At 40.9% G+C, this 16,396-nt stretch overlaps 1 protein-coding gene across 1 annotated transcript in view; it reads right to left on the reverse strand.

Annotated features, from left to right (window-relative positions):
- Positions 1-2,463: 2,463 nt before the first annotated feature.
- The window catches only part of GTPBP3 (GTP binding protein 3, mitochondrial), a 37,683-nt gene continuing 23,750 nt past the window's right edge, over positions 2,464-16,396 (reverse strand). The window contains exons 7-9 of the mRNA XM_070747577.1: positions 9,555-9,720; positions 4,974-5,264; positions 2,464-3,203 (exon numbers count right to left, since the gene is read on the reverse strand). Coding sequence (XP_070603678.1) covers positions 2,972-3,203; positions 4,974-5,264; positions 9,555-9,720 — 689 coding nt within the window. The 3' untranslated portion in view covers positions 2,464-2,971. The remainder of the gene's footprint in view (positions 3,204-4,973; positions 5,265-9,554; positions 9,721-16,396) is intronic.

Genomic DNA, 16,396 nt, shown 5'->3' on the forward strand with positions numbered 1-16,396 from the left:
ACCCGTTCAATTTTATCAATATCTTTTTGTAGGTGAGGTCTCCAGAACTGAACACAGTATTCCAAATGTAAATATAAGAACATAAGAAGAGCCATGCTGAATTGGGCCAAAGCCCATCGAGTCCAGCATTCTGTGTTACCAGTGGCCCACCAATTGTACATGGGGATCTGGAGCAGAAAGAGAAGGCAAAACCCTCCCTTTCCCTTGACCCCCAACAAATGGTACCCAAAGGAATCCTGCCTGCCTCAACCAACAGAGGCGGCATTTGGACATCCGTTTCAATAACCACCAATACACTTGGCACCCATGGATCTGTCCAAGCCTGCCTTGAAGCTCTCCAGGTTGACAGCTGTCACGACCTCTTCTGGAAGTGAATTCCATAAACCAATGACCCTCCGTGTGAAGAAATATTTCCCTTTATTTGTCCTCATTTTCTTACCTATGAGCTTTAGGGAGTGCCCCCTTGTGCTAGTATTCTGCAATAGAGAAAAGAATTTTTTCTCTATCCACCTTTTCTATCCTTTTCTATCTATATAAACAGAAAAGTTTAATATAAATGTGATAATAGAAATAATAAACATATAAAATGTGATTTGGTATAGAGAAAACGGAAATATGTGATGTTATATAAAGAAATATGTGATTTGCATAGAAAATGGAAATTTGTAACAATGCAGAATTAATGTATCATTGTATCATTGTTTTTAATGAAAAGTTTGAAAAATGAATAAAATTTAATATCAAAACACAACTTGGCTGGCTTCATAGATTGTGCTAGCAAATCAAATCTTTTTAAAGTCACAATGGCTGATGCGTGAGTATGTATGTGTATGTGTTTTAGTGGACTATTTTTAAGATATGGAAAACAATCAGTTAGGATAGGAGTCTCCAACCTTGAGAACTTTAAGACTTGAGGACTCCAACTCCCAGAGCTGGCTTGAAGTCCACAAGGCTTAAAGTCGCCAAAGTTGGTGAGCCCTGAGTCAGGAGAGCCCCAAAGGAGATTTTCTCAAGAGGCAAATTGGACTTTCTGGTTTTTCTTTGAAGACGTTCAGCTTCTTATCCAAGAAGCTTCTTCAAGAAGCTTTGGGACAACCATGACCTGGATGACTGAGAATCTCCATACTCAGTAAGGAGTGTGGTTTCTGGATACAGTATATATATATATTTGTGGTCTAACATCCTGGTTCCTGTAATAGTCACCCAGATTCCCACTCACCTTCCCAAATATTTCACATGCAGGATCCAAAGACAATAACTTTTATTTCATCCCCAGCCTTTAATATTCATCAAAACAATGCTGCTGAAAGAAAACCTACTAATAAACTCAATTATTTCCATCAATTTGCCTGTTCCCTTTTGTGATTATTTATCCTGAATACAAATCAGTTCTTCCTTAGGCTTCGGATAATTGTTGAGAACTTTAATCCAGAAGATATTAGACTATAAAGTGGGTGGGAGCCACTTAGGCTTAGTGGGAGAAAATGATTATTACATTTGGAGAGACCACTTCAACATCCACCCAGCCACCCAGCCAGCCAGCCAGCCACCTAATCTATCTATCTATCTATCTATCTATCTATCTATCTATCTATCTATCTATCTATCTATCTATCTATCTATCTATCTATCTGTATCTATCTATCTATCTATCTATCTATCTATCTATCTATCTATCTATCTATCTATCTATCTACCTACCTACTTACCTATCTACCTACCTACTTATCATCTATCCATCCATCCATCCATCCATTAGGTTTCTATGCCGCCTTGTTCCTCAGATTCAAGGCGGCTCACAACAAAAGTGAATACATAACATATAGAAATCTAAAATTAAAACATACGGTACTAAACCCCCCATTTCTTAAAAAAGCCAATCATTCACATTCAGTCAATCAAACATATACATTCATTTGCTGGGACTGGGACAAGATGGTAGACTTAATGGCCCCAAGCCTGCCGGCAAAAATAGGTCTTTAAACTCTTGCGGAAGGCGGGGAGGGTGGGGGCAGTGCAAATCTCCGGAGGGAGTTGATTCTAAAGGGCCGGGGCCGCCACAGAGAAGGCTCTTCCCGTAGTCCCCACCAGACAACATTGTGTAGCTCAGTGATTTTCAACCTTTTTTGAGCCGCGGCACATTTTTTACATTTACAAAACCATGGGGCACATTGAGGGGGGGGGCTAAAAAAAGTTTGGACAAAAAAATTCTCTCTTCCTCCCTTTCGCTCTACAGTATTTCTCTCTCCATCTTTCTCTCCCTCTTTTTTTTCTCTCTCTCTCTCCATCCCTTTCTCTCTTCCTTCTTTCCTCTTCTTTCCTCTCTTTCTCTCTCCCTCCCTACTTCCCTCTATGTCTTTCTCTCTCCCACCTTCCCTCCCTCTCTTTCTCTCTCTCTCTCTCTCTCTCTTGCTTTCTTTCTTTCTCTTGCTCTCTCTCTTGCTTTCTTTCTCTCTTGTTCTCTTTCTCTCTTGCTTTCATTCTTTCTCTCTCTCGCTTTCTTTCTCTCTCTTGCTTTCTTTCTCTCTTGTTTTCTTTCTCTCTCTTGCTCTTTCTTTCTCTTTCTCTTTCTCTTGTTTTCTTTCTCTCTCTGAGCTTCGCGGCACACTAGTGTGCCACGGCACACTGGTTGAAAAACACTGGTCTAGCTGACGGGACCTGGAGAAGGCCAACTCTGTGGGACCTGACCAGCTGCTGGGATAACATGTCTTCTGTCCTTCTGCGAAAATCCTCTCTTTATCACCACCAGTGCAGCTTCTAACCCTAAATCAGTCTTTTTCAAACTTGGTGGGGGAATTCTGGGAGTTGAAGTTCCCACATTTTAAATTTGCCTTAAACACAAACTGGCTTAATAAATAAAGCTTCCATGGCACCTTCTCCCTTAACCTTCCACAAGCGTTACAAGTCCAGAACCACCTTCAGCCTCTGGATGGCGCCATGTGCCGACTAGTTCATAGCTCGTGGGTCTCCTTCACTTGCCAATGCAAAAGTCCTTGAAGATGATTGACAAGAGCTCTTCGGTGCCCACTTGGCCTGTCAGTCGCCCTAGCTGTCGCCGTGCCACTCGCAGCTGCTCCGCAGCCAACACCAGATCCGTAAGCTGGTACTCAGCAAAGCACCCGAGGGCCTCCAAGCACTTCTGCAAGCTGAGCTGGTGACGTGCTTGCGTTGGGCTGGGGGAACCAGTTCTGGGATCTCCGCACCTGCAGAGTGAGAATATTAAGGTTTGCAGTTCTTAAGTAGATGATTTATTGGCATGTATGAATTATGCTGGGTAGTTACTTGCATTAATAGGAAACAGGCAGCATCTGAGCTTCTACAGCTGAAATACATAGAAGAATGTAGGTAGGTAGTCTTCGACTAATCATCATCATCATCATAATTTGGACAGGGAGTCATTGCTCACAGTCACTCATGCCTTCATCACCTTGAGTTTCGACTACTGCAACGCTCTCTACATGGGGCTACCTTTGAAAAGTGTTCGGAAACTTAAGATCATGCAGAATGCGGCCACGAGAGCTATTGTGGGGTTACCTAGGTTCGCCCATGTCTCTCCAACACTCCGTGGCTTGCATTGGCTGCCGATCAGTTTCCGGTCACAATTCAAAGTGTTGGTAATGACCTATAAAGCCCTACATGGCATCGGACTAGAATACCCCTGGGACCGTCTTCTGTCGCACGAATCCCAGCGGCCGATAAGGTCCCACAGAGTTGGCCTTCTCTGGGTCCCGTCGATTAAACAATGTTGTCTGGCGGGCCCCAGGGGAAGAACCTTCTCTGTGGCAGCCCCGGCCCTCTGGAATCAACTCCCCCCGGAGATCAGAACTGCCCCCAGCCTCCTTGTCTTCCGTAAATTGCTTAAGACCCACCTATATCGCCAGGCATGGGGGAAATGAGACATCTTTCCCAGGCTTATATAATTTTATGTATGGTATGCTTGTGTTGTATGGTTTTTAAATGACAGGTTTTTAGATGCTTTCTTTTAAATATTAGATTTGTTACATTGCACATTGTTATTATTGTTGTTGTGAGCCGCCCCGAGTCTGCGGAGAGGGGCGGCATACAAATCTAATAAATTACTATTATTATTATTATAACAAGAAGAAGAAGAAGAAGAAGAAGAGGAGGAGGAGGAGGAGGAGGAGGAGGAAGAAGAGGAGGAGGAGGAGGAGGAGGAAGAAGAGGAGGAGGAGGAGGAGGAGGAAGAAGAGGAAGAGGAGGAGGAGGAAGAAGAAGAAGAGGAGGAGGAGGAGGAAGAGGAAGAAGAAGAAGAGGAGGAGGAAGAGAAAGAGGAAGAAGAGGAGGAGGAGGAGGAAGAGGAAGAGGAAGGAGAAGAAGGAGAAGAAGGAGAAGAAGAAGAAGAAGAAGAAGAAGAAGAAGAAGAAGAAGAAGAAGAAGAAGAAGAAGAAGAAGAAGAAGAAGAGTTGGATGGGACCTTGGAGGTCTTCTGGTCCAGCACCCTGCTTAGGCAGGAAACCCTACACTACTTCAGACAGATGGTTATCCAACATCTTCCAGTGATGTTGCATCATTCACAATTTCTGGAGGAACGCTGTTCTACTGGTTAATTGTTCTAATAGCTCTCCGAGATTTCTATTGTGTGATTTATTGCTTTTTTATTGCCTTTCTAATCAGCAGAAACCGGCTTAAAGATTAAAGAATGCTTTCTAGCAGTCAGTGAAGTAATTAAAATAGATAAATGACCTGTTTTATCATCTGAATGAACCGGAAAGTATTTTGCTGCCTAACGGAACTGTATTTCACTAGAATTTAAGTAGAAGAATAAAAGGAGTGTTATTGTGTGAAAACTAATCGTCTGAGAAGCAATTATTATCAACGGTCAGCCGACTCCCGCCTGAACCAGAACACCATGTAAAAATCCATACAAGTCCTGGAGTTTTTAAACATGTTACTTACAAAATATATACATCCACCCTCAATTCCCCCCACTGCCCCCCCCCCTCTGTTCTCACATGTCTGCAAGCTGTTTCTGCAGTGCATTCAGAAAGGCCGTAAGTCCATCTCCTGTTTTGCAGGACAAGAAGCAAGCCGGGCCTACACCAAGTCGGTCACAGGTCCTCAGGAGATCCGCTTGGCCTTCTTCTCCGAGTAGGTCCATTTTGTTCAGAACCAGCAGGTAAGGCTGGGTCTCATTTGGCTCATCGGGAGACAGGACGTCTTCCATGGACATAGTTAAGTGGTCAGGCTGTTCAGCTGCTACTTTCCCATCCAAAATGACCAGAACAACGTCAGCATCGCGGACCCTGCAAGGAAATATTGTTTACAAATCAAGCCTTAATTCTCTCCTAAGCTACGTCCTCAAGAATCGTTGTTCATTTCCTAATTATAAACTTCTGTTCCGAGAACCATCCTAGAGTTGATTTTAAGAGACTTTCCCAATGAAAAAATGCCAGAACTGAGGCTTTCCCCATAATGCAGCCTTAATTCCTACACATATAAAAACAGGATGGGAAGGAAAGGATTTTAAGTAATCCCTCCCTGGATTCCTCCCCTTCCTCTGTTTGGACATGATGATAGCCAGACGTGCGGTCTGAACTGCATTTATCATAGCTCCAAACTGATGTATTTTTCTCCTACATTCTTACCCAGCACTCTTTCTCTTTCTTTCTTTCTTTCTTTCTTTCTTTCTTTCTTTCTTTCTTTCTTTCTTTCTTTGGAGAGGGGCGGCATACAAATCTAATAAATTGTTATTAATTATTATTATTTTTCTTTCTTTCTTCTTTTTTCTGTCCTTCCTTAGCCTTTCCTCTTTCCTTCCTTCCTTTTCTTTCTTTCTCTCTCTCCCTCCCTCTTTCTTTCCTTCTTTCTTTCTCTCTATAATAATAATAATATTAATAATAATAATAATAATAATAATAATAATAATTTATTGGATTTGTATGCCGCCCCTCTCCGCAGACTCTCTCTTTCTTTCCTTCCTTTCCCTCCCTCCCTCCTTCCTTCCTTCTTTTTCTTTCTTTCTTTCCTTCCTTTTCTTTCTTTACTTTTCTTTCTTTACTTTATCTATCTTTCTTTCTCCTTCCTTCCTTCCTTCCTTCCTTCCTTCCTTCCTTCCTTCCTTCCTTCCTTTTGATTTCTAAGCCGCCCAACTCCTTCCAGACTCTGGGCAACGTACAATTTAAAAACAATCAAAAGCAAGCAAGCATCACTAGGAGATGCAAGTACTGCTCCCTTTTTTTTTGTGGGTCTTTGAGGTCATGAGATTTTCACTATTAGTCCAGTATGCTGGGGAGTTCTATTAAAAATTGCCAAAGTACTACTGTCAGCACTACCAATTTGTCAACTGTGTTGTTGATTGCTAGCTCACGACTTTTAAGTTTAAATCAAATAATTTCAAGCTGTTTTGATTTTATTCGTTCTTTGTGATGCAGCCTACTTTTCATACTTTTTTGGATAGTTCCTCACCTAAGAAAGTTGCTTGCTGGATCAAAATCTATTTAATTTGGGTCCTAGGCCAGGTGTTTTCCTTGTGCCTAACCACAGCAGAAGCACACTGGGCTACCTGTTTGTTCAGCTGTGTCCCCATGAGGTTGACCCCATCTCATACCCAGCTCATGAGACAGGAAGATTGGCATCGGACCAGAATATCTCCGGGACCGCCTTCTGCCGCACAACCGGTTAGGTCCCACAGAGTTGGCCTTCTCCGGGTCCCGTCGACTAAACAATGTCATTTGGCGGGACCCAGGGGAAGAGCCTTCTCTGTGGCGGCCCCGGCCCTCTGGAACCAACTCCCCCCAGAGATCAGAATTGCCCCCACCCTCCTTGCCTTTCGTAAACTTCTCAAAACCCACCTCTGCCGTCAGGCATGGAGGAATTGAAATATCTTCCCCAGGCCTATATAATTTATGTATGGTGTGTTGTGTGCATGTTTTTTAAATTATGGGTTTTTAACTTCGTATTACAGTAGTACCTCTAGATACGAGTTTAATTCGTTCCAGAAGAGAGCTTGTATGTCGAACAACTCGTATCTGGAACAAATGGCTTTAGACTTTGTTTTTCCCCTCCGAGATAACCAGAAGCAAGGATTCTTGCGCCACCTAGTGGACGCTCGGCTCGTATCCCGAATTTGAGCTCGGGTCTGGAACAGAAATTTCTCTCCCCTCGTGGCTCGTAACTTGGAATACTCGCATGTGGAGCAGCTCGTATCTAGAGGTACTACTGTATTAGATTCCTATTGTACATTGTTTCTATCACTGCTGTGAGCCGCCCCGAGTCTGTGGAGAGGGGCGGCATACAAATTTAACAAACAAACAAACAAATAAATAAATAAGATTGTCCATAATAGGACTGCAGTTAAAGGCAATATTTTCCTCCTTATTCCGACATGCTCCAAAGGCAGCTTCAAGGTGCGTTAAGATCGATCAGGATCTGCCCGGCATTACGCCGGGGATTGCAATGACTGCGGAGAGAGGCAATCAAAGCAGGAAAGGGACGGATGAGAAGGGCAGCCAGTTTCATGCCAGCACAGGTAGCGTTCAGCCTGCAACCACTCACGAGGGTGTGATTTACTTAAGAGCAGCAGTAATTCACTTAACAGCTGTGGCCAAAAAAAAAAAGATTGCAAAATTGGCCTTGCTTAGAGATGGACATTCTGATCCCAAATGTAGTTGTAAGTTATAAAGGGTTAAAACAGAGGTCCCCAAACTTGGGCACTTTAAGAGTTGTGGACTTCAATTCCCAGAATTCTCCAGCCAGCTTTCTGGAGTTGAAGTCCACAACTCTTAAAGTTGCCAAGTTTGGGGACCCTTGGGTTAAAGGATAGAGACTTCAGAGGATAATCAGAACTGCAGAAAAAACAATTGCTGCCAACCTGCCTTCCATTGAGGACCTGTATACTGCACGAGTCACAAACTGTTTCAACTCCTACCCTCAAAATATCGCTACAGAGCACTGCACACCAAGACAACTGGACACAAGAACAGTTTTTTCCCAAACGCCATCACTCTGCTAAACAATTAATTCCCTCAACAGTCAGACTTTTTACTAAATCTGCACTTCTATTCTACTAGTTTTTCTCATCATTCCTATCATCCTTTTCCTTCCACTTAGGACTGTATGACTGTAGCTTGTTGCTTGTATCCTAAGATTTTTATTAATATTGATTGTTTCTTCATTGCTTATTTGACCCCATGACAATCGTTAAGTGTTGCACCACATGATTCTTGACAAATGTATCTTTTTCTTTTGCATATGCACCAAGACAAATTCCTTGTGTGTCCAATCATACTTGGCCAATAAAATTCTATTCTATTCTATTTTGCTGAGACAGGGATGGGTGGCTAGCAGCAGGGGTGGGGTTATTTATTTATTAATTGGATTTACATGCCGACCCCCCACTGAGGACTCGGGGCAGCTAAAAGACATATAAAGGACAATAAAAACTTCAGAAATCCAATTAAATTTGAAACTAATTGGTCTAATTAACTAATTGGTTTAATAGGAAAGTGAACACAAGAACAAGGGGACACAATCTGAAGTTAGTTGGTGGAAAGATCAAAAGCAACTTGAGAAAATATTATTTTACTGAAAGAGTAGTAGATCCTTGGAACAAACTTCCAGCAGACGTGGTAGATAAATCCACAGTAACTGAATTTAAACATGCCTGGGATAAACATAGATCCATCCTAAGATAAAATACAGAAAATAGTATAAGGGCAGACTAGATGGACCATGAGGTCTTTTTCTGCCGTCAGACTTCTATGTTTCTATGTTTCTAAAACCTCAGCTAGCGAAAGCCTTCGATAGCGAACATTTCGGATAACAACCAGAAATTTCGTTAAAAATTTGCACCGGATACCGAACAAAATTCGGATACCCAACAGCCACATCACCCACATGTGACCGACCAGAAAGCGACAGAAAAGGGAGGTCACCCCGATTTCTCCCCCCCCAACACATTGTCCCTCACTTCCGCCCTCTCTCTTTACCTCTTCTCTCTCTGCCTTCGTCTGTCTCTCTCTTGGGGAATCCTCGCTAGGGGCTCCTGGAGACTCTGCTCCACACCCAGCAGCAAAGTGTCACTTTGGCAGGGATGGGGCAGGTGCGCCGCTGAGTTAGCTGGTCCCAGAGGCAGCAACTGGTGAGGGGGCTCCGGCGGCTTCCATTCGAGGAGCAGAAGCGCCGGGAACGTCACGTCCATGCACCAGGCACCACCACCGCCATGTCCTCGAAGGGAAGCCACTGGAGTCGCCTCAGCAGTTGCCGCCGCCACTGGGACCAGCTAACTCAGCGGTGCACATGCCTCGTCCCTGCCAAAGCGACGTTTTGCTGCTGGGTGCGGAGCAGAGTCTCCAGGAACCCTTCCGCCCTGGGTTAATATTGGCCTTTATTTCTTTGCCCGAAGCACAGCTGATCAACTCCTCAGCTGTGTTTCGGGCTGAATTCTGCTACTGAGCATGCACGGAAGCCAAATTGCACAAGCAAAATCTCGCTGGGACGCGCACGCGTGCACGAGACACCCAAAGCTGTGCCTGCCTGCTCCCAACGTATAAGCCCCTCCCCTTCTGATCCTCCCCTTCCACCGTTCTTCTCACCTCTGACGAGCCCGGCTCACTCCTTCCATCTCAACCATGTCTGTGGTCTCTCTCAGGCCTGCCGTGTCGCTCAGCACCACTGGGAAGCCGCTAATGTTCAAGGCAGTCTCTACCACATCTCGCGTGGTCCCTGCGACTGGAGAGACTATAGCAGTTGGCTTTTGGCCTTGAGAGAAAAAAGGTTGTTTCAGTCAAGGAGGGAAAGAGCCAGGGTGGCGCAGCAGGTAGAGTGCTGTACTGCAGGCCACTGAAGCTGACTGTAGATCTGAAGGTCAGCGGTTCAAATCTCATCACCGGCTCAATGTTGACTCAGCCTTCCATCCTTCCAAGGTGGGTAAAAAAATAAATAAAATAAAATAAAATAAAATAAAATAAGAAAGAAAGAAAGAAAGAAAGAAAGAAAGAAAGAAAGAAAGAAAGAAAGAAAGAAAGAAAGAAAGAAAGAAAGACCCTGGGTGAGTTCACACGATAGGTTTAGCTTAGCTTAGTTACAAAATTAATCCAATTGCTCGGTTCATGCAATACAATGAAACATAGAAACATAGAAGATTGACAGGAGAAAAAGACCTCATGGTCCATCTATTATTATTATTATTATTATTATTATTATTATTATTATTATTATTATTATTACATTTGTATACCACCCCTCTCCGAAGACTCGTCTGCCCTTATACTATTTCTTGTATTTTATCTTAGGATGGATCTATGTTTATCCCAGGCAGGTTTAAATTCAGTTACTGTGGATTTACTGACCACATCTGCTGGAAGTTTGTTCCAAGGATCTACTACACTTTCAGTAAAATATTTTCTCACGTTACTTCTAATCTTTCCCCCAACTAACCTCAGATTGTGCCCCCTTGTTCTTGTGTTCACTTTCCTATTGAAAACACTTCCCTCCTGAACCTTATTTAACCCTTTAACATATTTAAATGTCCCCCCTTTCCCTTCTGTCCTCCCTTTCCCTTCTGTCCTCCAGACTATACAGATTGAGTTCATTAAGTCTTTCCTGATAAGTTTTATGCTTAAGACCTTCCACCATTTTTGTAGCCCGTAATTTTTGTAGCCCATAATCTAACCCAGGGATATCCAGACTTGACAAGTTTAAGATTTGTGGACTTCAATTCTAGAATTCCTCATCCAGCCATGTTGGCTAAGGACATTTGGGGAGTTGAAGTCCAGAAGTCTTAAAGTTGCCAACTTTGGAGACCAATTGTCTTGCTACCCCAACATCCTAAGCCAATACCCAAAACACAAGATAAAAATGGTTCTCTTTAGAGATCCAGTGATATAGCAGTGTAACAATGTTGAACCAGGCCCAGTGAGATCCAGGTCTAATACACCCTCATCTACCAAAGCTCATTGGGTGACTGTATGCCGGGCACACTCTCTCAGCTCAACTTCTGTCCCAAGATTACAAAGAGCAAAAATTGGAGGGAAGCCCCTTAAAGGAACTCATTCCTCTTTGACATTCCTCTTTGATTCAGCAGATTGAAACATCCCTGTTCTGGGGATCAGCAAGAGAGGAAGAAATTGGAGAGTTTGGGAATGTTTTTAACAAGTTTTGTGGTTTTATTAGTTGTGTTTTAGCTAAGTGTGTGTATTGCCTACTGTCGTTCCTTGTTAGTTGCATATGGCTTGCTGTCATGCCCTTTGTTAAAAAGGCATTATAAATAAACATTATTATTATTATTATTATTATTTATTATTATTTATTATTATTATTATTTAGGTCATAGTGGTTTTCAACCTTTCTAATGCCGTGACCCCTGAATACAGTTCATGTTGTGATGACCCCCAACCAGAAGTCTAGCACCAATTTTCTCAACAGAGCTTTAAGCTGGTTGGTAGGAAGGTCAGAGGGACACCCCACTGTAAATACATGATTGGTCGGATTGTAAAAATATGTTCTAAGGCGCCAGAATAGAAGCTTTAGTTCCTAACACCATGGGAAATTTGTCTTTTCCCATGGTCTTAGGCAATCCCTGTGAAACGGGTGTTCGACCCCCAAAGGGGTCCCGACCCCCAGATTGAGAACCACTGCTTTAAGAGAATTCTAAGTATAATTCTAAGGAACAAATACACTCACTTAAGTGCATTTTGTCTGAGGCTGCTAGGTTTTAGCTATCTTGGTTAAGCTATATAAACTAATCCAAGCCATAAGTGTAAATTCTATATTCCCCAAACCCCTGTGGAGACGTTATATGTGGAAATAAATACTGTATTATTATTATTATTATTATTTTTTAAATATATAATTTGTATTGATTTTTTTAGAAATTTTTACAAAAAACAAAAAACATAAAAGTGAATACCATCACCAAACAGAAAATTTTTAAAACCCCTTCACCAAGGAAGATTCAATTCTATATCCTTCATTTACTTCTTTTCTGGGTTACATTATTCATTCTTTATAAAGTGATTTAATTTTATTTTTAACGTTTGCATCGCTTACTGATATTGTTAACGCTTACTGATATTGTTAATATATAATTTTTAACCTTTTCCCACCACCTCATTGTTTCTGGTAATTTCTCTTCATTGTAGTTGTGTAATCTAATAAAATACTGTATTATTCTGATTTGTTTTGCAGCGTGCTCATTTCCCTCTAGATAAGTTTCTTTTTAATTTAAAATAACATTGGGGAAAAGATAAGCTGTGAGGGAATATCCTCATACTGGGAATCCCAGCCATTAAGAATTTCCTGAACCATAAGTGGTTGTCATAACATTAAAAAGTCCAATATAGCTAGAATCGCCCTTTTAAAGCTAAAGGGCAAACATTTTTCTGAAGGACACTTGAAGATGTTTCCAGCACCTGGAAACCACCCTCTCTAAAAAAAATGTAAGCAAATAAAAGCAAACGCTCCTTGACTATTTGCAGAATAACACAAAGCGAATTAAAATGAGGCTCTGCAAAAGGGCAAGAACGAACAACAGGGAAAGGTCTTAACGCGCTTTTGGGTGAAAATACACTTGCTTTGCATATTATTGGTTTGTTCGCAGTTTGATAAATATTCTCATAGCGTAGTCATGTTGACCTTTAATATTCTGTCCAAATGAATCTTCCTCTGGTGTGCAGCGAGAGGATTTCAGTTTCTTAAAAAATATTTTTCCGGTCTGATAGCTATGATTTTTAATAATTCACTAGACAACCAATGACCCATTGGGTTGTCTTTGGTCAATATTTATTTATCTATAGAGATAAACACAGGGAAATGACTTTCAGTTTCCTTCCAGTTTCTCCTTTTTAAAAAGAAATAGTTTATTGAATATAAATATATATATACAGACAAATGCAAAAATAAGAAACATACGTAGTACATAAGAAACACTGAAAATGAAAAACATAAAAAACATTATATATATATATATGTCACATGTTTTTTTTTTGCTGAATTTGAAAATTAAGGGAGACTAGGATAGATCTATTTCGGCCTTATTTTGGCCTCATCAGCTAGCCATACCCACTGGGACTTGAACCTGCAACCTTTGCCTTGTCAGGCAGAGAATTATCCTCTAGGCTACAGTATCCAATCCCTTCAGCTCTGCACCATATATATATATACAGTACTATATCAGTGTAATGTAGAAAAATGTCAACCTTTCTCTTGACTATCATGTCATACAGTTTTTTAGTAATTATCTCTAACTATTCTAAGTATTTACTATATTTTTATACCCTTTGTTTCATTTGATCTATATTTTCTTGTTTCATGTTTCATCTTTAGTTCCCATTAGATATAAATTTATCTTGACATTTTTTTTCATTTGATGTTTGCTTTATCAATTGTGTTTCGTCTTAACATTGGATTACCTGATTCAGTTCAAGTATTTAGTTCTTAGGTTTGTAACATCCAGTTTCTCCAATAATTTTTCTTGTGGAAAACTGGCAGAGAGTGTCACCTGACCGTGACAGCATTGCAGTGACCACAGGTTTGCAAATATAAATTGATCTGAAGGTTCTTAAAATTTTAATTCCCTAGAAGTAATGGATTCTGGATTTGTGCTGTACATATTCTTTAAGTTGGCATATTTGAGATATTTCGATTCAGAAGCTGCTGCTCTATGAACCACTGTTTTGGCTAATCAAATGTTACAAACAGATAGTAGCATTTGGGTAATATGTTTTGAGGGTAGGAATTGAAACAGTTTGGCATATGAACCAAAAAAGATTCGCCATTAGTGTTGGGCGAACCGAACTTGCACAGTTCGGGTTCGTACCGAACTTTGCAGTGTTTGGCATGCCAAACCCGAACTTTTTTAAACACCACGAAGCGCTGCCGCCTGGCTGTCATCTACTGAGAAGAGGAGGAGGAGCCGGGCGCCGGTGGTGGCGGAGGAAGGTGAACACCGGGGAGCTGTCGGCTGGTCGGGAGGCGCAAAAGGAGGTGGAGCTTTGACGACATGGAGACTTCTTCCTGGTGCGTGGCTTTATTTCGGCCGACTAGGAAGAAGTCTCCGTGTCATCAAAGCTCCGCCCCCAGAATCCCATCGTGGATTCCCCACCTCCTTTTTTTTATTTTTACGGAAAAGGACGCCGCAGCAGCGCTGCAAACAAAAGGAGGTGGGGAATCCCATGATGGGATTCCAGGGGCGGAGCTTTGACAACATAGAGACTTCTTCCTGGCGCATGGCTTTATTTCCAGAAGTGTTCGGGTTCGGGTTCGGTGAACTTACCCAAACTCCACCGCCAAGTTTGGGTAACTTCGCCGAACCCGAACTTCGTTGGGTTCGCCCAACACTATTCGCCATCACTGTTCTATACCATTTCAGACAAATGGTTGTCCGATCTCTTCTTAAAAATGTCCCGTGTTGGAGCATTCACAAGTCCTGGAGGCAAGTTATTCCAGTGATTAATTGTTCTGCCAAAAATTTCTCCTTAGTTCTAGGTTGGTTCTCTCCTTGTTTAGTTTCCACCCATTGCCTTTCGAAAGCTCCTGAAAACCCACTTATGTCGCCAGGCATGGGGAAACTGATGTGCCCCTTAGCTACTATTGTTTTTTATGTATGGTTTGTTAGGTTGTGTGTTTGTTTTTTATAATAAGGATTTTAAATTGTTCGTTTAACATTAGATTTGTACATTATGTATTGTTTTTGTGAGCTGCTCTGAGTCCTTAGAGAGGGGTGCCGTACAAATCTAATTAATAATAATAATAATAATAATAATAATAATAATAATAATAATAATTGCTTTTGGTCCTGTCCTCAGGTGCTTTTGAGAATCTCTTCACTCCCTCTTTTCTGAGACATCCCCTAACACTGATATCATGTCCCCCCTAGTTCTTCTTTTCATTACATTACATTACACGTACCCAACTCCAGCCACAATTCTTTATATGTTTTAGCCTCCGGTTTTCTAATGTTCTTTGTTGCTCTTCTATGAACTTTTTCTAGAGTTTCAACATCTAGAAATACTGTGAATGGTAACAGTGTAAAATGCCTTTAATTAGATGTCTTTTTCTTTTTCTTATTTCAAGCTTAATTTTCTTTTTTGTGTACTATTTCTTATTCCTTTTTAATAGTTTCGTGTAAAATTGCTAAAGCTATCTTAGGATTGCTCTTTGTTACTCCAAGGACAGTGGTGTTTTTAAAATGGACTTCCTTGTTATTGTTTTATTTCCTTGAATTCTTTCAGAACAAATCGTAGTATTGTTAATAGTCTTAACAATATTATTTTCCTGGGGGAATCTTTTGCGTGCTCTATTATTAAACAAAATTAACAAATCAGGGAAAGGACCTTGAACTTTTCATTAGAACAGAAGACATGCAGTACATACAAAGATGCAAATCTGAGTATTAAGAATTACTAGCATTGCTGAGAAGGGAAAGAGAAAGGGAAAGAGAAAACAAAATTGCAGCCTTGATACGCAATTCTGTCAGTGTTACGTCAATTAGATAGTGTAGTATGCTATTTCTGAAAAATTGGATTTTGATTGTTTTTCAATGCCAAATGGGTGTTATGGGATAATTCAGGCTTTAAAATTGATTTTTAAAATGACGATTAGGAAGATTAAGATATATGCTGTGATTTTTACTTTAGACCGGTGCTTCTCAATTATTTTCTGTTACACCCCCTATAGCAGCGATGGCGAACCTACGGCACGGGTGCTACAGGTGGCACGCGGAGCCATATCTGCTAGCATGCAAGCCGTTGCTCTAGCTCAGCTCCAACATCCTTGGAGAGGGGCGGAATACAAATATTATAATAATAATAATAATAATAATAATAATAATAATAATAATAATAATAGTAATAATAATAATAATAATAGTAATAATAATAATAATATTTATTATTATTATTATTATTATTATTATTATTATTATTATTATTATCATCATCATCATCCCCACTGATGGGTACGCCTTGTCGTTGTAGTGGGGCTTGTGTGCTTCAATGAAGCTGAGAGCTGTGCCGGTGGTAGTATAAACTACTGGTAGGTCTAACCTTGCTGGAGTGGTCAAAGCAGAGGAGCCAGACTAAACATACCTAACCCATTTAAACTAATGGAGAGACAAAACAAAAAGAAGTCCATACTGGCTCGGTCGTCGCCCAGGATAAAAAGGACCGCGGAGGCTGCTGTGGAACCTGGGCAGCCATCCACAAATGAGATAATAATAATAATAATAATAATAATAATAATAATAATAATAATAATAATAATAATAATATCATCAGCTTGCCGGCACACACACATAATAATAATAATAATAATAATAATTATTATTATTATTATTATTATTATTATTATTATTATTACTACTACTACTACTACTACTACTACTACTACTACTACTACTATGTGTGTGCCGGCAAGCTGATTTTTGAGTCGCGCAGAA

This window comes from Erythrolamprus reginae, chromosome 1 (genome assembly GCF_031021105.1).
Source record: "Erythrolamprus reginae isolate rEryReg1 chromosome 1, rEryReg1.hap1, whole genome shotgun sequence".
In the NCBI taxonomy this organism is placed as follows: Eukaryota; Metazoa; Chordata; class Lepidosauria; order Squamata; family Dipsadidae; genus Erythrolamprus; species Erythrolamprus reginae.